This window comes from Rhinolophus sinicus, linkage group LG04 (assembly GCF_036562045.2).
Source record: "Rhinolophus sinicus isolate RSC01 linkage group LG04, ASM3656204v1, whole genome shotgun sequence".
NCBI lineage: Eukaryota > Metazoa > Chordata > Mammalia > Chiroptera > Rhinolophidae > Rhinolophus > Rhinolophus sinicus.
This window is the reverse complement of record NC_133754.1, coordinates 97,642,371-97,669,506: the sequence shown is the minus strand read 5'-3', so window position 1 is coordinate 97,669,506 and position 27,136 is coordinate 97,642,371. Positions and strand designations below refer to the sequence as shown.

General features: G+C 40.0%; 1 protein-coding gene across 1 annotated transcript in view; it reads right to left on the bottom strand.

Annotated features, from left to right (window-relative positions):
* Window positions 1-27,136, bottom strand: part of ATP8A2 (ATPase phospholipid transporting 8A2) — a 418,517-nt gene that overhangs the window by 260,223 nt on the left and 131,158 nt on the right. The window contains exon 19 of the mRNA XM_074330045.1: window positions 18,023-18,195. Within this exon, the coding sequence (XP_074186146.1) occupies window positions 18,023-18,195 (173 nt within the window). The remainder of the gene's footprint in view (window positions 1-18,022; window positions 18,196-27,136) is intronic.

The following is a 27,136-nucleotide window of genomic DNA, read 5'->3' as shown; positions in this document are numbered from 1 at the left end:
GTGTAAAAATACTGCAGTTACTTTAGAAAATAGTCTGGCAGTTCCTCAAAAGGTTCAACATAGAGTAACCATATGACTCAGCAATTCCCTCTCAGGTATGTATTCAGACTACGGAAAGGACGCAGCCACATAAAACCTGGTACCTAAATGTTCATGGAAGCATCACTCCTAACAGTCAAAAAGTGTAAACAACCCAAATGCCTACCAACTAATGAACAACATGTGCGACAACCATACAGTGGAATATTAATCAGCAATAAATGGAAGTGAAATGCTACAACATGAATGACTCTTGAGAACACTATGATAAGTGAAAGGAGCCAGTCACAAAAGACCACATATTGTATAATTCCATTGATGTATGTGGAATGTCCTGCATAAGCAAATCTACAGAGGCAGACAGTAGATTAGTGGTTGCCTGGGGCTGGGGAGTGATAGAAACTGGGAGTGACCAATAAGCACAGGGATTGTGGGGGGGAATGATAAAAATGTTCTCAAATGGATTGTGGTGATGGTTGCACTAGCTGTGAATATACTGAAAGTGATTAAATCGTACACTTCGAATGTGTAAATTATAGGGTATGTGAATTTATCTCAATAAAGCTACTTAAAAAGTACCTATCTGATCACATCATTCCTTAGTTAAAAAAACGTCAAAGGTTTCACATGGTGCTGAAGATCGAGTCCAAACTCCAACGCGACTTACAGATATACGTGATTTGGCCTTAGCTTGTTTCTCCAGTCTCATCTGGCATCACTGTCCTCGAACAAATGCATATACACAGTAGTCGCTCAATAAACACTAGCCTGATTCTATGACAGCATTCAATGGTATTTAGGTGTAAATCATGCCAATCACCCTTGGGGTGAGAATGAGAAAACAAAAAATAAGTTATGTAACTTTCAAAGGAAGCATTTACCCAAATTTCCAGTCAATGCTTTTTTATTCCCTGCCTAGTGTTCAAGTAGAGACCCGACGAGCACCCTGCACTCATAATTACATGCTGATCCAAAGCAAAGGCTCCCTGGTTCCTCAAAAAGCTTACATTCTCTCACCTGGGCATCAATTTCCTGCATGTAGGTAGCCCAGAACATGCAGGCAAAAGTAGGCAAGCAGGTGCTCTGAACTGGAAAAAGAATGAAAGGAGAAGGGGTCGCTTGACTCTGGTACCATATGCATTTTTCTTTCCGCTGTTACGTTGTCACTGTTCTCAGCATAACTGCAGCAACTGTCAGGAGAAGGGAGTCGTTTAGGGAGGGCAGCACACCATTCATTCCCTCACAAACATTCACTGAGTTCTCACGGCCATTGTTTCAGGCCCTGGGGATGGACCAGAGGACAGAAGACACAAAATGCCCGCGTCCATGGAACTTTCTGTCGGGTGGAGGCAGATTACCAATAATTAAAACAAAAGCATAGCACGTCGGGTAGATAAGCACTCTCGAGCAAAATGGAGCTAAGGAGAGAGGAAGGGGCACTAATTTGCTCAGCTATTTGAGGTCAGCCTCTCCAAGGACAGAGACCTGGATCAAGTGAGCGTGTTTGCCAGGTGGCATCTGAGCTCAGGGCCTTTCAGGAAAGGGACAGGTCCATCCCGCAATGCTCCTGAGCCCGCAGCCTGCTGGACAGCCCACCCAAGGAGGAGAAAGGAGTTCAGTGTGGCCGACATGTAAGCAAGGGAGATCTGCAGCCTTTGCTCTCAGAGAGGAGAAGCCATTAAAAGGTTTGAGCAGAGGTGTCAGCTTCTCTTTAAACCACACTCTGGGTTAATCAAAGCTAATTAGTAAGCGTGGCCACAGAAACCTACATCTGCCTACAGCATTAGAGAAGCCAGTATCTTTATAATCAAATATATACCGGGGTTGCCAAAACAGTGTATACAAGAGGACACTTTGGTCAACGTTGCTCAAGCAGTAGTTCACCGTAATCAGAAGTGTCTGGACGCTGATGGGACCCACTTTGAGCTCCTCTTGTCATTGCAGAAGTCAAACATGACTTGTATTCATCTTTTGTTGTCAGTATATATTGAGTATTACTATTTTAATACAGCTTTCCTTTCTTAAAATGTGTATACATTTTTTTCGGGACCCTGTCCATATATACAGTCACAGGATTTAAAGTACAGCATAGGGAATAGAGTCAATGGTATTGTAACAACTACATATGATGTCAGAGGGGTAGCAGACTTGGGGGGTTATCACTTGGTGGGGGGTGCAAATGGCTAATCATTATGTTGTTTTGTACACCTGAAACTAATTTTAAAAATGAGAAAAAGATTGAAGTACAATTTAAAACACAGATACCTTGACCATAATCACAACGTTGAGTCTAAATTTTAGCTATATTGTATTAGTAAAACACAAACCTATAAAATTGCCTTTTACTTAAAACAAAAAAAGAATGCAATCTACCTAAGATCAAAAGCATCTGTATACTGAAACACAAGGGACTAGATGGCAAATTCGTAATTCATTGTACCAGACACACAGTTTTCACTATCCCGCTCGCTCTGCCTCCAGACCAGGAGCCCCACAGAGAGAGGGCCGTGCTGATCTGCTCCCCCGGCCACCATGTCTCCGGGACAGACCAGGAGCCGCAGGTGTGTGGCAGGAAACATTTTGCAAAACACACCTTTCATTCATTCCTCTTATTTGCAGATAGATTTCATTTGGATTTTCATCTCACTAAACATAACGTGACCTACATTTGAAATAATCCTTAGTTGAATTTCAAATTTGCTGGAAGAGCCACAGAAAAAGTACTCAGGTATAAACAGGAAAAAATTAAAAAATTATGAATCACTAACAATTACCAGATTCAGGTCAGGCTTTTCTAGAATCTTGACTGACAATCTCAGTTCAGGGCAATGAGGTGTTTTTTTTGTTTTTGTTTTTGGTTGTTTTTTTTTTCCATATAATACCTTCATGAAAGCTATAGCACTCAAAATAATACTGATTACCTTCAGGAGTTTGAAAAGCGGGCTGATATAAATTTATTCTAAATCCATATCCTTTCATACATACATACAGATATGCTTGAACAGTATAATGCATATAAATTGGTGAAAACTTCTAAGCCAATAAAACATGCCTCTTAGCCCTATGAAACACAGCATCCTTGAGAATGATGAAATTTGTTACATAGAGTTGCAAAATGCCTTTCAAGTTGTAAAGAGAAGAAGCAATTTCTGCTTTTTAAAACTAACTTCGAAACTGAAACATGGAAATAAACTAACAAAGCTGGGAACTTAGCAAAAGAGAAACAGACATCATTTTGGCAAAGGAAGGAATTCTGTACAATAATCACCATCTATATTTTTAGGGATTAAGTTGCTAAACTTACCTTAAGACAAAATATATCAAGTTAATCAGGATAGTTTTAAGGGAAGATTGGTACGGTAAACTAAATACAGTATTAAATTTTTAGTGCCATAAAGATATTCCTTACTTTTGCTTTTGCTTTTTATCAGACCAAATAACTTATCCTTTGTTGGAACGGCAAAATTTTAAATATGAAGCATTCCCAGGTTTATTTTGCAAGAGATTCTTTTTAAAATTATCATCTCTTACTCGTGCAATTCGTTGGACCTATCATTCACCTGCTTCTTTCCAATCCTTTTATATATACAAACTCAGAACTGATTAAGACAACTCCAGCTGATTAAAAACAGCTATAGTGAGGATTTTATTAAACCTAAGCTTAGTCAGCTCAGACTGGCATAACAAAATACCATAGACTAGGTGTCTTAAACAATCAAAATTTTCTTTATCATAATTCTGGAGGCTCGGAGTCCAAGGTCGGCTGCTGGCCTATTTGGTTTCTGGGGAGACCCTCCCTCCCGGCTCGCAGATGGCGGCCTCCTGGCTCTGTGCTCACAGGGCAGAGGGCTCTCCGGTGTCTCCTATTATAAGGGCACTAATCCTAGTGGATCAGGGCCTCCCCCTTAGGACCTCATTTTACCTTAATTACATCTCCTAAAGACTATTTCTGCATACAGTCATATTAGGGGTTAGTGTTTCCACTTATGAATTTTAGGAGGGCACAACTAAGTCTGGAACACTCAGTATGAGGTTTACTTTCATTATGTCTTTTGTCTTGGACAAAGCACTAGGGGAGTCACTTAGATCTTTTTCATGTATCATCCAGTCCCTTCCTTAAGAGTCCCAGCAAACCCACGCCATTGGCCTTGCTGCAGGGAGCTCGTGGATCCCAGCCGGAACAGGCTTAACACTTAGCAAGCGAGTCTGGCCTCAGCCAAAGCCTCATCTCTCGGTCACCTTGACACAGAGATTGAGTTACAGGGAACGCTTCACCTTCCCCAGCATTTCCCCCATCCTGCCGGCCAGTCCTGCATGTGCATCTGGGCACAGGGGTTTCCTACAAGGCTGGGACTCCAGGCCCAAAATTCTAGAGGCAGCAACACTAACTAATGAAGGTCATCTCACACCTTGAAGGTGAGGACCTCACAGTTCTGTGCAATCTGAGAGGAGTTCAAGATTCCTTTCCTAACGAGGGAACTGCTCCAACAGCCCAGGCTCACAAACCTGCAGTCAAACAGCAGCCAGATAAATACATCTGATTGAAACAAAACAAGTCGATACAGGATAGCACATAGTTTGAGAGGCTACTTACAGACTGCTTTGTGTGTCCAGAAAATCAACACTGAAAAGGAAGAGCCTCCTGAAAATAAACTACAAAGCATTTGCGTTTCCTCCAGCAGTAAAGAAGGGTGACACCTTTGTCCTGTGAAGGAAGATGATAACTTCATCTAGTACCCTAGATGGCTTCAGTAGTGTTGCATATTCCTTCTAACATCTTTTCCTTCTTAAAGCCAGCCTGCTTCATGTGAGAGGAAAGCATTGGCCTCTCTCCCTGTTTAAAAACTTCCCTCAGCTGCTACAAGATGCAAAGGGAACTCACCTTCTTTAGAAAACTTGTGGTTAGACCAACTCCAAAAATAAAAACTGGAGCTTGCACTGTATGAGATTTACTTTTTAATCAATTCTCAGCTTCTACCTGTGTTCTAAAGTCATATCATGCTTAGGCTTTTTTCCCCACCAGAATGTAAGCTAAGGGAGACTGAGTATGTATCTTTGAGTCTTTCTCTCTTTTTCATCCTGTAGCAACACACACTACAGTGACTGATCAAAAATGGGCGTTCCATAAATGCTAGTTATAAAGTAAATAACTAAGGAGGCATCTTCTATAGCTTCAGACAGACTGGCACTGGGGGAGCCTGGAATCAGGGGGCACCCACCTGCACCAGACCTGGACATTGTGCAGCACCTTGAAATTCTGGGAATGAATTCCCCCTCCAGTGTCCCCTCTGACATGGCCTGTCTTACAGGGAGTCTTAACATCTCCCCCATCCTACCAACTGCAGTAACATACAGTCAATAAGTGTTACTGGTTTTAACTCTTGAATGACTATGAATCTGGATAGCGGTCCACTGCAGAGTCTTGAATTTGGGTCCAACAGGTGTTTGGAACCCCTATTGTGTGTCAGACGCAGGCTTCCACCCTGGTGAGGCCCTCGCTGCAGCTAAACTGAAGTGCTGTAAGGCGCTCACACCTCATGTACATATTCCCGTTCCATCTTCACAGGGCGGCCTTTCCTAACCCAGTCAAGCTCTCTTCATCCGCTCAGAACACTTGAGCGCCTCACCTCCACCTTCAAAGTCTTTCCTCACGGACTCTGGAGTTAGACTACGGAGTTCAAACCAGGGGTCTGCTCGTTAAAGGTACAGGACCCCGGCAGGCCTTCGGTCCTCTGTGCCTTGGTTCTCTACACTATAAAATGAAGGTAATCCGTGGCCTCTCTCTAGGACTGCTGCTTCGAGGATTCTAAGAGGCAGGAGATGTTAAGTGCTTACAGGGGGCCTGGACACAGTGATAATCTGAGCGTTAGTGTAGTTATCACTAGTATTTCCCACCAGACACCCGTCACATGGAGCTCACTACAACTCCCTCATCTTCTAGACACGTGCAGCGCTTCGCATTGTGAATTCTGCTCCCAGGTGTCAAAGCCGGGCCTCCCCATCACCCTGAACCCTCTGGCAGCAGCGGCTGTGCTGTGTCTGTTTATTCATCCACCTGAATCAGTAGACACTTGCTGAGCTGGGCTACGCTGAAGGGCAGGGCAGTCCTGCGAGCTGCCTGGCGGGGGTGGTGCAGTTATCTGCTCAATCACACTGACACCAGTTTATTCCACAAAAATAACAGGATCAAACCCATCAGACAAAACAGATCTTAAGTAGGCCTAGAAGATGTTTAAAAGTCCTCTTTTTTTCTCCATGCCATTATCTAAACACACGTGACACTCAATCCCAAGAAATCTTTAACTCAAGACATTCTGAAGTAAAAATACAGAATTGCAAGACACCGGATAGAATCACACTGGAAACTCTTGGTAGTTTTGAAATAAAGGAAACACAAACAGGACCACAGCAAACCCCTACCTTATTTTTTTAACTGCTCTGGTTATAAATATTTTAAAACTTCGCGAAATGTTGGTACCAGCCCTAATGTGTTCATTATTTATTATTAGGAAGTAGCTATGTTTACACTTACATGGGTTAATATACAATTATGTCTATACAGGAATGTAAATTTGGATCCCAAGTGTCATAAAATAAATTAATGTCATTCAACAACATTTAATTTTTCCTTTTTTAAAAAAGACTTCACTGCCTCCTAGCCTAATCTTGTAAATTTGATCATTGAAAATACATATTTTGATGTGAAGCATCAGGGTTTAAAAAAATATGGAACATATATCTATACTCATATGTGAAATTATCTACAAATAAACATATGTATTCCTTCACTGTTGTTATTTTCTGCTCTAGGAAAGTATTTCAATATATAGTCATCATGATTTTCTAAAGAGAAAATAAGAACTTAAGGTTCAATTATCTGTAAATAGACAAAATACTGTGATAGCACAGGAGTCCTAATTTCTCAAGCTTTAATACCGTCAAACAACACCTATCCATTAAAACAAATAAAAGTATGGAAAAATGCACCAATGATTGACAGATGGTTTTAACTCGGCACTTGTATATTTGTGAAAGGATTATCTTCAAGCTGGTATATTTACTTTGGTCTTTAATGACTGGTATGTCCGAGTGGGGAAAGGATATCACTATGAATAACTGCTTAGTAAGAGAAAAATGCCTGCTCTGTTTTTCTCAGATGACCCAGGTGTCAAGATTTTGAGGGGATGGCGGGGGAGAGAGTGGCTTTCTGTCTGTCTGTCTGTCTGCCTGCCTCTCCCTCATTTGCTGGACTGTCAGGAACTAAGCCACTGGAGACAGTTCAGCCCTGGAACTCTGACAGAGCTCTGTTAGCTGATTAACCAGAAACAACAGAAACCAAATCTTTCAGCAGAAGCTCTCAGTCTCTGCTGACCCAGCAAAGCTCTACAGATGACAGTGGTAATAAAGCTTAGAAATCGCCAGTCATAAAACTCAAACCAACCCAGCCCAGGCTTCCAAGACTTGGCAACTTACATTAGCTCCATCAAACTGACATATCTCCTGGGGACAATTTACATGTAGCTCTAAGTGGGACTAAATATAAGTATAATATCAAGAATTCTGAGAAACAAAACACTTGAATGCTCCTCCCTTGTCATCTGTTTCCTCTCTAAAATGAACCGAGTAAGAAACTGAATGGGAGAGGCTCAAAGCAAAGAGGCCTTCCTACCATTGCGACATTGATGGACCTAGAAGACAGTACGCTAAGTGAAATAAGTCAGTCACAAGAGGACAAATACCGCACGATTCTGCTTATATGAGGCATCTAAAATAGTCAGCGGCATAGAGGTAGACCATAGAATGGCGGTTACCAGGGGTGAGGGAAAGAGAAAATGCGAAGCAATTGTTCAATAGGTATAAAGTTACAGTTATAATAAGTTATAATAAGAGGAGTACAATGCCTGCAGTTGGCAATGAGGTACTGTGCACTTCAAAATTTATTAAGAGGGTAGATCTTATGCTAGGTGTTCTTATAATGTCAAAAAAAAAGAGGAGGAGGAGACGAAGAAGAAGGAGATGAAGATGATGATGATGAAGACGAAGATGAAGAAGAAAGTAAAACCAAACCCGAAGGAACACAAAGAAACTTTTGGAGGCGACAGACAAGTTTATTACTATTGGGATTGTGGTGACGGCAGTCCAAACTCACCGAATTGAATATGTTAATTATGTGCCTTATTTTGACTACCAATTATACTTCAATAAAGCTGGAAAAACCGAAACAAAATGGAGAAGGCTGCCGTCCATACGTAGTTGCTAACAGTGACCCTGGTGCTTCATGTTCAAAATGGAGGACAGGAAAGCTTGCAGGGTGGGGTGCTCCTTATAGTTTTCAGAGTCATAGGCGGAATACTGGCTGTCAAAATCAGGAAAGCAGAAGCATCAATAATTTAGGAGTTGATAAATAAGAGAAGGTGTCAGATGTATCGACAGGAAAATGGAAAACATAATTTTCTATGGGACCAATTAACGTAAGCACTATTTTGCATACTCTCAATCAGAAAGGTGTCAATGTTGTTGGGAGAAGTGGAATTTTTTCCTAATCAAAGTTAGCGTGACACCTTGTACTAATGAAACACATTCTGAAATACTTCATAGGAGAAAAGAACTGAAAGCGCTTTAAGTACAAATACCATCAGAAGGCAAGGCTTGGGGACATAAATATTCATGACATATTCCACGTGTTTAATTAAGCTCTATTCCTGACTCTTCCCTTTCTGGTCTGTTTTCCTAACAGGAAAGATGCCAACTATCATGAGCTTCCACTTCAGAATTTTGGAGCCACAGTTTGACCTAATATTATCCTGTTTCATTTGGCAAACAGTATTGTCAAAATGACATGCACTGATGAATTAATCATTCACGAAAGGGGGAGAGGGAAAAACACAGGAAACAACGTGGAAAGTGGCATGTCTGTGAGCTCTTCTGGCCTCTCGTATGGGTCCCAGTGTGTTGAAAGGAGAAGAGTGGATGGATAGAAGATCACGCAGAGCCTGTCACCATAATTATTAGACTAATGTTGTCCATTTTACACCTGAGCTTCTACCCAGGCACACAGGTGTGAAGATCACCAACCGAAGGGAACTGCTGCCACTGAAACCACATTTCAGAACTGTTCCAAAGGACAGTTCTACTAAAGAAGAAAAGTCATAGAACACTGATTTTATAACCCAAACCCAAAAATTTCCTAAGAGATGTGTTCCCAACCACACAGCATATTGTTATACAACAAACTCTATTATTAACTGGCCCCCGGTAGATATTTCTGTCATGTTATCACGCCATACATGCCATCTTTTAATTTTAATTACTTAAAGCACTTTTTTAAAATCTATTTTTCAATTACAGTTGACATATAATAATATATTAGTTCCAGGTATACCACATAGTGATTAGACATTTATATCCCTTATGAAGTGATCACCCCATTAAGTCTGGTACTCACCTGACACCATACATCATTATTACAATGTTATTGACTATATTCCCTATGTCCTGCAGATTTTCTTAAAAGAGAGCTTCCCAGATTCTCAATCTTATACTAAATATTTGCCTATATTTTATCACACGTACTACATCTCCCTGCCAAATTATTTTGCTAGTTCAGGACAAAGCAACAAAGTGGACAGCTTAATTTAGTTTTCCATTTCTCATCTGGAGGAGTTACATATAAATAAAGATAATATATAACTTTTAGCTGGAAGGAAATAAAAAATATTAGAAATCTCTAGTAGTCAAAAGTTGATCTTGCAAAATGATTGGTGTAAATTATTTCCTGCAATAGTTATTTAAGATGAAAATAGTCCTTCACTTCCAAACATAAGTCCTCATCAAAATTAGCTTTGATTTCAAAAAGTTTCACAATTTTTTTTTCACTAAGCTAGAAATAATTACCTAGAGAGGGATTCTTTTTTCTACTTTAGATTAATATGCCAAGTCTCCAATATGCCAGTCTTTACAATGGTTACCATAAACCATTTTTCATATGGTACAAAATTGACATCAATAGAATTTTCATTCTAGAGAAATACTGGTAAAACCTGTGGGTGATAAAACATTTTTAAACCTTGGGCTTTTGAAAATTACTTTCATTAAACATTAGATCTGAGCACATTCATCTTTAGCAGAGTAACAATAAGGTCAGTTAGGACCAACTAAATTGCTGCAATCATTCAAATAATGGCATTCATTTTAGAGCTAAACAAACAAACAAACAAACAAAACCTTCTCAAAAATAAAGTCTACTTTAATTGCATTCAATCAACAAACAGGCAAACACACGCTATGCCGTAGTACAAACAACCCAAGTATGGGCTTACAACTTTGACAAGTTAATACTCTCTGGAATAAAATGTCAAAGGAGGAAGCTGACTTATAGGCTAAACATGTATGATGCTGAGGTATCACATCATGAAAGAAACTGAAGAAAAGTTTTATTTTTGCAAGTGTATGATTGGAACCCTACCAATGTGAGGGCCAACTAAAACACGATCGGTGGTACAATTCTAATTAGTGTGTCTGAACTCTGTTTTGATATGATTCTTGTGCGTGGTTCACAGGCTGAAAGATACCACACACAAAACACATAACGTTCTGAGATTTCCCATTATCCATCATGCCTCATTAATGTACAAAGCTAAGCTGAAGCTACAACCAGATTAGAAGGGCTGGTTCTGTTCTACGCAAAATAGTCTAAAGGAAAGACAGATGCACAGGTTTGGGGATGCAGTCTAACTGAGTCAGAGGCGTAAGAGAATCTTGAAAATGGCTATAAGATTAAGCCAACTATGGGAAGGATACACTGTCAGTGCGTTAAAATGCTGGGCATTTTTATTCAGTAGGTCAGTCCGTGTTGATTTCCTTTTAGATTCTGCTCATATAAGTATCCTGCCACAAAATAATCTCTCAACAGCTCCCTTCTCTTGGTAAGGCTATGATTACTAACCAGAGGAGAACAAATTCGTCCCAGCAGGAAGTAAATTACTGACCACATCTCTCCCATTCTAAGCAAAATAACTTCATTTTCTTAGGTAAAGGGCAGAAACCCTTTTGCAAATTTGTATGTTGCTTACTCTTGAATCCATTAATATTTTATGGAAATCAACTGTCTTTGCAAAGATTTAGCTATAAAAATCCTACAGTGATATTTATAACAGTAAACAAACAAACCCTCAATTAACTGGGATATCCAATAACTAGGAATAAATTAAACTAATTACTGTTTTTTCACATAGCAGAACACGATTCAGCTTTTTAAAATATATATCTTCTATTACTATTTTATATAGAAACTGTTTATAACCTTTTCACTTCACATGTTGTGACCGGTCTAACCCTCTTCCACTAAAATATATTCAAACCGAATGAGATCTAGATTTAAACACCAAATGCTAACAGTGAGTGATGAACTCTCGTGGGTGGGGTTGTGAATTCTGTTTTCTTTCTTCTTGCTTATCTGTATTTTCTAACTTTTCTACAAGAAATATAAATCACTCTCCGAGTTAGAAAAATAAACACAAAAAGTTTTTAGGAACATTCATGCTGCCCACTCTGCCTCTTGACTGTCTTTAATTCTGTGGTATCACAGTAGGTTTATACATGTTTATCTTTGAGTCTACCCTGAAAGACAGAAGTCTAAACACATCCGAGAAAATAAATGATGCCCTTCTGAAACCCTTAATTTGCACATCCAGTGGTGTTTTCCTTTCACTCCATCTCCCGCCCGGGGACATACAGCCATAAATCATGTCTGCAAAGTGGGGCACGGGGGAGGGGAGGGTGGAGAGGGGAGGGCGTGAGCATCACCTGTGTTTGCCGGGAGCTGTGGTAGGGCCATGCACCAGCTTCCTCACAAGGGACCCTGATGATTCTTTCATGACTTTTTTCATGATACGCATTAACTTTTACATTTTCTGGATGGTCTCAAGAGGTCAAAGTCCCACCCCTGCATCTGCACCTACAAAATGTATCTTTATTTTGACAAAAATACCTTCAAAGAAAAAGGAAAAATGAGAAAAGTGAAAGATGGTCGTTCTAAGTAAAGGAAAACAGAGAAGAGGGAACAGAACTCCTTCTTGAATAAATCAAAAATGGTTTATACATTTTCTACGTGACTTTTACCCCTTTGGAGAATGACAAATGCTACAAGACTCTATGCTAAATAGGTTTCAACAAATTTTACAGCTTAAAAAAATATGTTAAAAGCAAAAACTTTTGTTAGAAACTCCAAGTACTACCAGTAATAAACATGTGACTATGAATTAGCTGATACAGCCAACCACGTGACGTCAAAGGGGCGGTCCTGACAGTATTCAGATCTCGGATAAAAGGCTAAGGCTTCCTTTACTAGCTGGAGCCATGGGCCAGATGAGACAATTTTTCTGAGGCCTTTATGTCCTCATTTATAAAAACAACGACAATACTTATCAAGGATCAACAAATTAAGAGACCACAATTTCTGACCTCAATATAATATTTGCTGATATGATTTAGTCTCTCTAAAAGGTCCTTAGATAGCGCATCATACCTGTGAGGCGACTAAAAGGCTCTGGCAACTCAGAAGAGAGTGGGGAAGCCAGAAGAGAGTGGGGAAGGCCAGAAGAGAGTGGGGAAGGCCAGAAGAATGATGAAACGCACAGAGGAGGTGGTTGTGGCTAACTCAGTTTACACATTTTCAATGCAAGGTTCGCAAAGATAGTCAGTGTGAAAAAGTCCCAGATGTAGATGGAGCTATGGTTCTGGAGGCTCAAGAAAGGGGTTGTGCTGGATACGCAGCCTGGAGAAGTCATCTGTGCTCAACCCTGACTATTCATGAGAATCATGTGGGGAGTTTGTAAAATGCCTAGAGTTCTGATCTCATTGTTGTGGGGTAGAGCCTGGCAACCAGAATTTTTTCCGCTTGTTTTCTTTCAACAGAGATTTCATTCAAATGATTGAAACTTTCATTCAACATTTCATTTTTTTTCGTTCAACAATCTTTTCATTTAATTGGATGGACTCTTTGATTCATGAGTTTATATTTTTAAGGTAAAGGTCACAAAACATAAAACTACCCATTTTCAAGTGTAACAATTCAGTGGCATTTGGTATATCACAGTGCTGGGCAGCCCTCACCTCTATCTAGTTCTAAAACATCTTTGTCACCCCAAAAGGAAACCCTGTGCCAATTAAACAGTGTTCCCCATGCCTCTTCCTCCTAGCCCCTGGCAACCACTCATCTGCTTTGTCTGGACGGATTTGCTTATTTTGAATATTTCATATGAATATAACCATATGTGGTCTTTTGTGACTGGTTTCTTTTCCTAGGTATGTTTTTGAAGTTCATCATGTTGTAGTATGTATCAGTATTTCATCCCTTTTTTTAGGGTTGAATAATAGTCTTTCACATGAACATACAACACTTTGTTTATCCATTCATCCACCAATGGCCACTTGGGTTGTTTCCTGCTTTTGACTACCGTAAATAGTGCTGTAATGAACATACACACACAAGTGTTGGTTTGATTACTTGTTTTTCATTCTTTTGGGTGTATACTTAGGAGTGGATTTGCTGGGTTATAAGGTAATTCCATGTTTAACTTTTTGAGAAAGAAAACTGTATAGAGTTCTCCAGATGCTGCAATACAAAGCTGGTATTGAGAATCACTAGTAGAAGGCAAACGAGGCCATAAGAACAGATGGAATGCACGAGGGAGAAGACAGAGAATGGGAATATGACAGGGCAAGAACTTGGATACTCATTTCAAAGGCTACCAGGAAAAGAGCCTATAGGGAGACACACGACTAGGGAGAAGACAGAAACAGAAGAGAATCCACGGGGAGCCATTGACACCAAATGCAGAGGAGGACTCAAGAAAGAAATTGAGAGTCTGCTGTATATGGCAAGATGGGAGCTACTGGACACTTGGGGTCTGCTAGCTTCACCGAGGGCCTGGTTCAAGGAGTTGGGGTATACGTGAGACGCAAAGAAGTAGGGGAGAGGCAAGTTCTATAATACACTCAAACTCATTATTGGCTCTTAAACAGCAAAGACCATGTCTGGCCTCTCTATTCTCCCATGACACCTACGAATGTACAATGCAAATATCAAGCCCTCAATAAAAATCTTATTGGACTAACCCGCTCATACCTCATCAAATAACGTGTCGGTGTGTCTGCCAGACAGAGCAGTAAACTGCAGCAGAGGACTGACTGGTAACTGTGCTGCTGCCAATATTAAGACCTTTCCAGGATTTTAACCACATGGAAAATATTTGGGTGTACCAATGTCCAATTAGCAAAATTATCTCATTCTAATCTCAGCACACTATTTAACAAAGTCTTACATTTGCCCTCTTTTCACTGCCTAAAAGACTGCTGTAGTTTAAAAGTAGTGATCCATTTTTACACAACAGTCGCCAGTCTCTGCCTCAGTGCTTATGGGAGACAATGCTGCATGACTGCACTGAAAAGTTATTTTCTGAAATAAACGATCTTCTTCTATGATTAGAGAAAAGGGTAACTTTTACAGCTGTTACATCTGAAAGATGAAAGGTGAGTGTTAAGGTCAACTTTATGTTTGAAGTCACATATTAAATTTAACTCAAGTTTAAATTCTTAGTGACTAGTAAGGACAACTGAAGTACACAAGCGCTTTTTTTTTTTTTTAAATATATGTTAAAATTAAAAAAAAATTAAGTGTGAGACCAGCCAAGAAATGTCTCCTAGAGCGGTAAGTGCTGCATTATCTGGATTCTTTTTCTCAATTAGTGCTTCTATTTTGTAGACAGTAACAGTATTTAATTTGAAATTTCCTCTTTCTGTGCCAATTCCAGTTTGAACCCCTTCCTGGGAAGGCTTTAAGTGCACAGCTTTATGTGACACACAAAGCTCTCTGAAAGCAGCCAGAGGAAGAAGGGGAAAAGATGTTTTTCTTTCGTATCAAGCACCTGGCAGGAAAACAGCATGTAGGGCCTGGAAGGCATTCCTGCCTCTCCCCTGAGAGTCCGAACGGACTCGTTTTGATTTCCCTTTGAAAAACCATGAGGTTAGAGCACATTTGCTTTGATTTACAGTTTACCAGACTTTTCCGTGTTGTTTCTTGTTGTTTCTGCTGCTGTTGCTCGTTTCTGCTCACTGACAAGTCAGCCTGAGGGCTCCTTGAGCAACGTGGCCGTTGGCAGGGAGAGTGGCTTTCTCACCAGGGCTCGGGGTTTTGGGCGGGACAGTAACAATCTCTGGTGCTGAGGACCTCACAGAAACCAGGAATCACCTATGCAGCAACTTCACCACGTAGGCACCAACGGAAAATATGAGGAAAAAGTACCTCCGCACTACTCTTTCTATCCTTCTTGCCATTTGCCTGTCCCTCATCTAAGCTGCCCAAATGGAGCCCTGGGAAGAAAGCACAGTATCAGCTGCTTACAAAAGAGAGCTTGTTAGATCTGACACCAAAACACAAGGGACAAAAAAAAAAAAGAACAAACAAACTGGACTTTGAGATTAAAATCTTTGGTGCTGCAAACTATACCATCAAGAAAGTGAAAACACAACCTACAGAATGGGAGAAAATATCTGTCAATCATATATCTGACAAGATGCTTGTATCCAGGGTATATAAAGTACTGTTACAACTCAGTAATTAAAAAATAATCCAATTTAAAAATGTGCAAAGGATTGAATAGACATTTCTCCAAAGAAGATACACAAATGACCAATCAGCACATGAAAACATGCTCGACATCGTTAGCCATCAGAGAAACGCAAATCAAAACCACAATGAGATACCACTTCACACCCACTGGGCTAACCAATCAAAAAGAGCGATAATTACAAGTGTTATCATGGATGGAGAGAAAGTGGAACACTCACACATTGCTGGTGGGAACATAAAAGGGTGTAGCCACTTTAAGAACCAGTATAACAGTTCCTCAAAAGGTTAGACACAGGGTCACCACTTGACCCCAGCACCTCAAGAAATGAAAACACATGTCTACACAAAAACTTGTACATGAATCTTCACAGCAGCATTACTCATAATCGTCAAAAAGTATAAACAATTCAAAAGTTAATCAAAATGAATAAATAAAAGATGGTATATCCATACAATGGAATATTATTCAGCTGTAAAAAGGAATGAAGTACAGATACATCCTACAACCTGGATGAAACTTACGCTAAGTGAAATAAATCAGTCAGAAAAAGACCACATCTCACGTGACTGTATTCATATGAAATCCCGAATAAGCAAATCTATAGAGACTAGGGAGCACATTGGTGGTTGTTTAGTACTTAGGGGTGGGGGTAGGGGTGGAGGGTGGGGATTGACTGATAATGGATAAGAGAGTTTCTTTTGGGGGTGAGTAATATATTCTAAACTTGGTTGTAGCGACGGTTACAAACTGCCTATACTAAAAACCATTGAACTACAGACTTTAAATGGGTGAAGTGTACGGTATGTGAATTATATCTCAATAAGTTGTTTAAAAAAGGGAGAGGGAGGCCATCACAAAAACAGGATCATGGTCTTTCTTCACTATCCCAGGCCCCCTCATAGCTGCACAAGTTTCCCAACTTAAAAGGAACAAAAGGTTCTCATTTATTGTTCCAAATACATCTGAATTTGTTCCTCACCCCCAGGGTCCTTGAGCATCCTACAACCACAGGCACAAAAGCAACATTCCTTTCACCATGGAAGCTCCACCGCTCAGCCACTCCAGCCCCCTCAGCCTTTGGGGGCATGTTACACATTGAGAAACGGGATCAGGACAGCAGAATAAAATGACAGAGAATTATCGTTATGTGAAGACGGACAATTCAGGGTTCTGGGTAGGGAGGTGTATTTGTGGGGAAATGAGAACAGATTCTTTGGTCTCGGGTAGGAACTGCTGGGGGGGGGAGGATGGAAGGCAAGGCTGAGGAGACCTGCGAGAGACGACTGTCTTGAAGTCAGGGCAGTGGGTTTTTGCTCAGACTTGCTGGGTATCCCCAACAGGCAGTGTCGTGAGAGGTGTGGGTAGAAAGAGAAGCACAGCAGATGATGTCACTAGGCAGAAACAGCAAAGCCATCTTATCAACATGACAACTCATTATTCTAAAGGGACATTGCTCAAACCCACAACAGGCGTTCTTTAAAGACGAATGCAGCACGGAAGTTAAAAGCATTCTGGTAACTAGCTTCTGAGATAATATCAAGGAAAACAATGTAAAAATGAAAAACAAGGTATAAAAGTGTGCAATCATAACATACAAGAGCAGGCACAGATGAGATCATTAATCCAGTAATATGCATTGCAGAGCATTTAATCCTGTACCAAGTACTATCTGAGCACCGTGCTTTCAGAAATGGAAAGCTCTCTCTCCTCTCACCTTTCAAGTTATTTACTGAACTATTGAGGTGGTGCCACTCAGCTCCCTAGTAGTTAATTTTCTTTATAATTCTGACTTTCAAAAGTTCTATCAGAACTGGACTTCATATGACCAGTAGTCAATGGGAAGTAACAACACCTACCCTAAAAGCCTTCCCAGATTTCATGAAAAGCCAACAAAGCCTTCCGGTTAGATCTTAACACAAAAACTGGCATAGCAGGGACGCGACCAACGCTCCTTGTTGAAGAAGAAATACCCACTGTACTTCAGAAAAGAGGCACCCAAATCCCACAGCTTCTGGAAGTTGAGCTCGGCCATCCAGAACCAAGGAACAAGTAGGTAGTAGGACCCGTCGAACTTCCCACACCGACTTGAGGCAGAGTTTTTCCAGTTTATCCCCCATTGTGACTATGACTGGAGAATCTGGCTCTTCTTTAATCTTCTCAGAAGACAATAAACCACCCACAAATGTAAAAACCACTACACTGCCTTCCATGAAGTCTGTGAATAGACAGTTAAATTTGTATTTTGGTTTTGCCTTTTTTACACAACTTTACCCCTAGAATTCCTGTGCATTGACTTCTTTTCTATACACACAAGATCCAGACACATCAGAATCTGAATGTCACACACCTACCTGCAGCAGATGACAGCTTTACAGGAGAGCGCCAAGTCCAGGAAGCTTCTCCTGACCTCAAAGGACAGCGCGTACTTCAGGGTGTGGCCATCGATGATGAGGGCCACGTCGTTCTCCTTGCCCAACAAATTTCCAAGGTCAGTGCAGTGCTGCGTAATGGCTGCCCGGGTCGCCTGAAACAACAGTTGGGGGGAGGGGAGGTCACATTTTTGTGCGTTTCATATATCAAAACCAGAACAGAAATCAAAAGTAAGTTCCTTGAAGTGAGAACGTGGCCATTCTAATGTACATACATAAACAGAGTTCAGTTTGGTATAGTTATACATCAAAATTTCATTGGACTGCTCTCTAGGTCTGTTTTATTTGTGACAACATCCCCATGGCGATATGTGCATTGGATATTTATAATAACCCATCCTGGTTGCAGTCTACAGGTCATAGAGAGCATCCAAATTCTTCTCTGGTGGGTCTTTAATTGCTAAGGTCCTTATCACTGTCTTTCTCTCCCCTCCCTTATACTACATACACTTTATTCTCGGTGCCCCTGGAAACTCCATATAAACAAATGTGCTTTCTGGGGGGAAAAAAAATGCTGCGGGAACTTAAATGGCACACGTTTCTCGGTTTGCACAAGGTAACCTTTAAAGCATCCAAAAGATACGAGGGGATATGAAAATAACACAAAGGATTAATTTATAGTCTCTGCTGAGATCTTCGGATTAAACCATTTCTCTCCACATAGCATCAGAGTAAGAAACAAACTGATTGTCTTTTCATGTTACAGAAAATATCTAATCAAATTAAACTGCCAATACCTTTTAAAACATTACCACCAGCCTAAGTAAGTACCTTGGTGTGGTGTCTATTATCAGTTGGAATTAAAGCATAGAATCATTCTTAGGATTTTGTATAAATCTCTATTTTTGCATCCAGCACAACTATATATTGTATGTGTACATGTTCATACTCTGTAACTATATACTGGTGTGCTTCTCCTACTCATTCGTAAGCTCAGAGGGCTGTGTCTCATGTATCACTGTATGTCTCTCCCCTAACAAAATGCCTGGCATATGATAGATATGCAGCATATATTTGCTGAATAAATAAATGTCACTTAAGAACATTGAAATTAAAAAATGATGCTCTGACCCGGGGAATTTATGACTACGAATAAGATGTCTGGTTCAAATATAAGAATGCAATTTTTGGCTCATAATAAAAAAAATCTGGTTTAAGTTAATCAGGGAAGTACAAAAGTCTGCTGAAATTATTTTGTCTGGACGAGTATCCTTCGGCTATTAAGTTACATTTACATGTAATTTATCATGTAATAACATAAATTATAGTCTTAAAAGAAATAATTCGAATGAACAGGAATCCGTCTAGCGCTCGTTAAATTGAGGATCAGCTACCATCAGGAAGCGAGAGACACGTTCATTGTCTTACTGCTTAGTTTTCATTTCTCAACAAGAGACAGTGGTGGTATCAGAAAGGCGTATTTAAGGCACGGCTGTGGTCTAGAGCCTTGTTCTGTGCTCGGATAGCCTGGGGTCTAGTGCCAAGTTTCCACTTATTACCTCTGTGACCTTGGGCAAATTACTTAACCTCTTTAAATTGCAATTTTCTCATATGTAAAATGGAGCTGAGAATATTTATTTGATAGCACTTCTGTTATGAATAAGTGAGTGCAACAATGTAACCTGCTTAGTAGCACTGGGCTTGGCGCACAGTAAGCACTCAATCAAACCCATTCTTCTTCCATGACTATTTATTCATTAAGAATTTCCTATCTCAAGGGAAATACACACTTCTGCTACTTCAGGCAGTGAAAAACGGCCATCATTGACAATGTCTTCTTTGTCAATGTCATAATAGAATAATTGATAGAACAGTGCTCTAAAGAATAAAAGTTAAATTGACTTCTACTAAAAATAAAGGAAACTTCATACTTTTATTCTTAATTGGTTGAGTAATTCTGAATCTCCAACAAAACATCTATGAAAACATCTCTGTTTACCTTATCTGTGCCAACAGCCTGCCCTTTAGAATTTGGGTGGAAAGAAGAAATTCCACCCACTTAGGGAGATCCCAGCTTGGCAGCCTGGATGTGTTCACCAGGGAACTCAGACAGGTCTGGGCAATTCCAGAATGTGCCTGCCAAGGGTCGATGTGTGGTGGACAGAAAATCCTCCTGGGAAACATTTCACCAGAGGGATGAGTCAAGATACGCAGATTTGGTCCACGGATGACGTGCGATGCTGTCGCAGAGGTGTAGTCTAGCCCAGTGTTCTTTACTCCCATTGGCCTCCCCCATGGACCTATGAAGGGAAAGGCTAAGGAATAAAAACCTGAGATGTGGACACCATTGCATGTGGCTGTTTTTAAAGGGGGCATAGCACACGTGAAGATATGTAATGATAGTAGTATTACGAAGGATACTTTCTCTACTTGGGTTATTTCTGGGACATGTGTTGGGTAGACTGGACACAGATGGTTCTTCTCCCTCAGCTGGAGGGGTAGTAGGGAGGCCCCAACTTTTGGCAGCTGACCACTTGTCGGTGTGTGAGGCTCTGGGGCATCATTAGGGAGCATGCCACCAGAATGAGTCTGAGAGCTGGGAATACAAGTGTTGGAAATGTGGTAACTGAGAAAACTATGTTCTTGAGACGCATGCAATCTCCCATTACCCCTAAAAATGTGAAGGGGGAGGACCGGAAAGGGAGCTGGAGTTTTAACAGAGGCAGGTGAGGACACACAGGAGCACGCATGGCTGCTCTTCCTGAGAGCCTCTCACTTTGCCACAGCCCACGGTGGCCTGGGTGGCATCGGCGATACCGAGTGGGAATATTTTCAGAGTCCAGAGTGCTAACCATTACGAGTGGGAATATTTTCAAGTCGAACCATGAAAAGTGCTATGGGTGAATGTTTGTGTCCCTCCAAATTCGTAAGTTGAAACGCTAACCCCCAGTGTGATGCTGTTTGGAAGTGGGGCCTTTGGGAGGTGATTAGGTCATGAGGGTGGGGCCCCCATGATGCAATCAGGGCCTTTATAAGAAGAGACAGGAGACCTTCTTCCCTCTCTCTCTTCCTCCCTTCCTCCCCCATGCCAACTCTAATCTCGCCCTCCAGCCAGATGAGGACACAGCAAGAAGGCAGCTGTCTGCAAACCCGGAAGCGAGCCCTCATCAGACACTGGATTTGCCAGCACCTTGACCTTAGACTTCCCAGCCTTCAGAACTATGAGGAATCAATTTCTGTTGTTTACGCCATCCAGTCTACGGCATTTTTGGTATAGCAGCCTGAGGTGACTAAGACAAAAGGCAACAACTTGAGCCCACTGGCTTATGCAGCTCTATTCTTAGAAGAATGGATATGGAGAATGAAAAGACATGGTTTGGACCACGAGGACACGCAGTACTGCACAAGCAACAACCGCTATGTTTACTGTCTGGAATAAGCTTTCTAACAGAATGTAGTAACTACAGAGACAGATAGATGCACAGTATGGAACTCCAGAAGAGAAGGGCAGGAGAAGGCGTCCGGGAACTGAGGATGCCCGTGGGACTGAATGATAACCCATGAGCTGTGCTGAACTGCACATTCTGGAAGCGTGGCTCTCCACTTGCTGAGAGAACACAAATATGACTAAGTTACACAACATCAAAAGAAATTTCACATTTATAATCTATCGACCAGGCATTTTCTCATACACTGATAAGTATCACATTAACAAATAGTTTTCTCATGCATAAAATGGGTTTGATGAAGCAGATACATGAGTCAAACCTATTACAATCAACCAACCAAGATATAATTATTGGAGTACCTTAGTTATTGGAGTATCTACTATGTTCCAATGGTGGTTAAAAAGAAAAGCAATACCAAGAAGACACATTCTATGTTATCTACCCCATAAATCTTACGATCCAATCAGGGTGGCAAATCCACAATACTAAGGATGAAGTAATGAAAAGGTAATATTCAGCTCATGGGTAGATCCTAGATATTACCACCATCATACCATACCCTAGCTTGCTTTGGCTCATTTTTATGGTTGGTTGGAATTATACTAAATTGTAAATTCGATGAAGGCAGAAACTCCCTTTGCCAACTTCTGATCATGCTAACCCATAGCAGGTGCTCAATAAATATGCTGACTTCACAAGTGAATTGATGTGTCTAAGTCACGATTCTAAACATGCATAGCACTATCTTTAAGAGATCATTTATGAGTCTCGGAGGCATCTATTTTTCTGACCTCCTGGTACATTTTGCATTACAACTTCCTTCAGAAGAACTGGCTCTTGATCCTTCTTTTTTCTTGACTCCTGGCCCTTTTGCCTTCAACTTTCTCCGCTCCTAAGCTCCCTTCTTACCTATTCTCCATCTTGTCCTCCCTTCTCTTCAACATGCTCAGAGTCACACTTTTGCCCTTGAGATTGAAAACCTTTTCAACTACTAAAAGCTCTCCAGGCCCACCCTTCTAACGCCTTGTCTCCAGCCTCTACTTTGGATTTTAATTCCTACACTCTCAATGCCCACTCAGCAATAATCGTTGATCAAACCCAGACTAGCTGGGTTCACCACACACGTGTGCCAGAATACAGGTCCCTTCTGTGCAATTCTCAAGCAAGCCAATTGAAGGTATTACTATCACAAACAGTTCCTTATTCTCAAATGGACTATGATTCAAAAGTCTATTTGTAAGTTAGTTATTGGGCACTTAGAATCCATTTTCCCAAAGGAACGATGTTACAAATTGCGGTTGGATCCCAGGGCCCGTTAATGCCTATTTAGCTTAGTCGCTAAAATTTATACTGCAGTCTCTTATTTTAATAAAAAACCAATTACTGAAAGTTACAATGGACTTAGCTGTTATGAGGGGCATAGGGAGTTGGGGCTGGGAGTTTCATTCCCAGAAGATACGAAACATTCCAAAATCCTTAATTACAATTTGCTTTTTAGGCATTAATATTAAAATCTGTATGTCCAGCTTTTCATCCATGTTCTACAATTTTACTTTACTTCACAATTAAAAGCACACACAATTTAGTGCCGAGAGTGAGTGACTGTGACTAAAGGCTGTCCCCTTAGCCGTGTCCACCTCTCACCGTTTTCCCCGTTGTGCTGTATTGTAAACCCGTGGGTCTTATCATTAAGGTCGGCGCATGTCTTTGCATTTTCCTTTTTGAAAATATAATTATCTAAACACCATACACAGTGCTACCCTGCGATCTCAGGAAATGGTTATCTGTCTGCTGATGAAGAGATCAGAGGTTCATCTGATGGACCCTACAGTACAGTTGAAGGGTAACCTGCTCAACTTAGGAGCAGATGGGATCTGAAAGGTGGTTCTACTGTCAATCACTTTTTAGATTTAATAAACAAATCAGGAAAGATGAAAATTTCTAGAACCTGGATGCATTATTACCAATTTGCAGTTAGCAGGAATCTTTCCTTAAAATCAAACAGTTCCAGCAAGACTGAAATCTGCCGAGGCAGGTAACCCTCTCCCCCTCCATGAGCTTGGCAGTGTCTTGAGGAATTTCTTACACGCTATGGTAGCAGCAGCTGGCTTGGCCCTCACTTTGATGTTCTGCAAATTCCAATGGGCTCAGAGCTGACGATGCTGAAAACCAGAATGGTTCAAGTTTCATGAGCAGCAGTTCAACCAAATCATGCTTAGCCTTCAAGTTCAAGAGCAAACTCCCTTCTCCTGAATTAACCTTGTGCTAGTGAGTATCTAACGATAATGTTCATCCTTGAGACAACAGTTCCCAATGGTGATGGTGTTTTTTTTCATTCTACCTATCTAGTCTTCCTGCCCCGTGCCGACTTTCAGGTGTATCTGTTCTCACCCTTGTCCTCTCACTCTCTTCAGATCATTCCCACTGTCCAGCCTCTCGTAGCAGGTACAGCTGCATTCATCATATTCCCGCCTCTCTCTTTTCTTTTTACTATCATTTTTATTTCCAGTATAATCACACCTCTTTCTTGACAGCCTTAATACTCTCAATACTTTTGCACTTATGGATTTTAAAGGTCATAGAAGTTTGTAAAACTTGAGACAAAGCACAAATCCAGCATTCCCGTTACAGGCTAATAAAGGAGGTCAAAGCTGAAATCAAGATAATTACACATGGTCTCTACTGCCAGCTCCTGGTGCCAGCAGAGTTGAAACCTTTATCTTCTGGATGTTGCTTTGCTCTCACCTATGACTATCTCTAAAGTTCATTAGTAGATAAGAGGAATCCCTGTAAAATGTGTAATGTTTTAAGGATTTCCTATAATACTCATAATTTCAAGGCAGATGGGATGATATCTCACAGGCAGCAAGTAAATATTCTCAAGAGATAATGTGGCCTCTTGCCTACAAGCACCCAGGTGCCTCTCTGGTACCCTCAGGTCACCTTTTACCTCCACTCTTATCAGGCATTTCTCTACACTGGCCATCCTTACCTCCACACAATGTTTCAATTTCCAATAAAAAATTCGTATTTTGTCAGAGTAAACCGACCCCCAATTTACTGAATTCACACCACCATATAAGCTTCTATAGAAGTTTTCTTTTGTGTTTGGTTAATCAGCTTCATTGAGTTATAATTAACATAAAGTTGAGCCATTTTAAGGGTACAATTCAATGAATTTTCCCAAAGATATACAGTCATGTACCCTTTTCCACAAACAAGATATGAAACATTTCCATCACCCCAAAACATTCTCTCCTGATGCAGAAGCAGCCAATTCCATGCTCTCAAAATTACTCATCTACTTCTGTCACTATAGCTTTACCTTTTCTAGAATGCCATATAAATAGAATCAAATTTATAGTCTTTTCTGTCTGGCCTATCTCTTACTGCTTTGAGATTTGTCCAATGTATTTGCACTTACCAATAATTTATTCCTTTTTGTTTCCAAGGAGTATTCCAATCTATGCACATGCCACAATTTATCCATTCACCTATTATCACAAGTTTGTCTTGTTTCCGGCTTTAGGATATTGTGAATCATTCTACTACACATGTATGTATACTAGTCTCTGTGTGGACATATGTTTGTATTTCTCTTGGGTAGATATCTAGGATTGGAATTACTCATCTATACAGATACATACAGAGCTTTATAGAAACTGTGAGACTGTTTTCCAAAGTGGCTGCATCATTTCACCCTCACCAATCCCATCTAAGCATTCGAACTACTCCTTATCCTTGTCAACACTTGTGTCTTCAGTCTTTTTAAACATTTTAGCCATTCTAATGGGTATGTAGTGTTAGAATTAGTGGTTTTAACTTGCATTTCCCAAATGACTAATGGTGTTGAGTATGTTTTAAAGCTTAATGAATTAAATGGATTTCTGTTTGCTGGGATTTCAAGACATATAACTACCGAGTTTCCCCGAAAATAAGATGTAGCCAGACAATCAGCTCTAATGCGTCTTTTGGAGCAAAAATTAGTATAAGACCCAGCATATAATATAATTATAATATAATATAATATAATATAATATAATATAATATAATATAACATAATATAATATAAATAATATAATACTGATCTTATATTGATTTTTGCTCCAAAAGACGCATTAGAGCTGATTGTCCAGTTAGGTCTTATTTTCGGGAAAACATGGTAAGTGAAATCAAGTAATTTAAGTAGTACACCAGGTACATGTTTGTTTAGGGTGATAACATGTATGGACAGATAACACGCTGGCCAAGAATGTCTCTTCGGGGTAGCTGGGAGACCCTAGTTTTCAGGGTCTTCTTTTTTTTGTACATGTCACATCTCTAAAAGATCCACATTTCCCTGAAAAGGCATCCCAGACAGTGGCAGAAGAGAGATTCAGGAAGTAAAGTCTATAGAAGAAATCTGGCAGCAGCAGCTAATGGATAAGTACCATTTATAAGAAAGAGATTATTTATTCACTCAGGCTTCAGAGCCCAGAAAGTTTGAACACTATCAATCACCACTATTTATTGAAAGAAAATTTGACTAACAGTTGTGACAGAACTCAAATCATTGAGGTTAAAAAATTCCCTGAAAATATGTACTTTTTTTTCACTTCTCAAAGGATATTAAATGCAAACCTAATAAGCTTAATTCATTTTCTTCCAAAAAACTAGATTTTGATTTTAGTACTAGGAATCCTTTTATATGCTAAATAAATATATTCTTGAATAGCTGTGTAGAATAAGCTCTCACAAATAATTTATATGCTTGAAGAAAGCATTTACTATTTGAATCTCGACTATGGATTTTTTTTTGCAATTTTTTTTAGAATGTGGAATTTTTCTAAAAATAGATAACCCTTTTCTATAAGAAATGATTTCAAAGTGTGACCCTCCTGTCCTGTGAAGAGAATGTGAAATCAGCATTTGTAAGCGATCACTCAGCTGTGTATAAAATGACCTTCCATAATTTCATGGAACAGTTGCTTGCCATGTATTTGTCCCGATTGGATCTCTGAAAGTCACTGTACACTTTGCGGACACAACGAATCACTGACACATTTAATATCGTCACATTAACTCGGAATATTTTTATGATGAGCATAACAGCCTTAGCTTAGTTAATTTCCCGATCTTTGCAGATTTAAGTTTTTAACTTTCAACATTATCAATGATACAGCCATTGCACTGACGATTTCTAAAGTCTCCTTGATCTTGAAGGAAATATAAAGTGCCCAAACCAAATGCAATGGGGATAGAGTTTATAAATGTAAAAAGAAATTACTGCAGAAAATAATTTCTAGGCAAAGTTTCCAGTGTTTTTAATGAACTACGTGGTTAAGTTGTATGTTAGGTAAACTTTAGAGAAGGAAGACAGTGCTATTAATCTCACACAAAAAGGTAAAATGCCAACTGCAAACTGAAGGCCTACATTTGCTTCATACCAATGTTAGTATCTGTTATGTCATCAGAGGAAGCAGGACTCCATAAACAGGACAAAGTCATTTCAATTCTTGAATTACTTATTTGCTATATTATAAAAACCAGTTTCTTAAAAAAAACATATGCTATTTAAAAAAACAAAAACCTTTCAGATGCAATGTAAGAAAATGAACATTAAAATCTTAAAATAGTTAATTTCCTCACTTTGGGGATTTCAACTTTT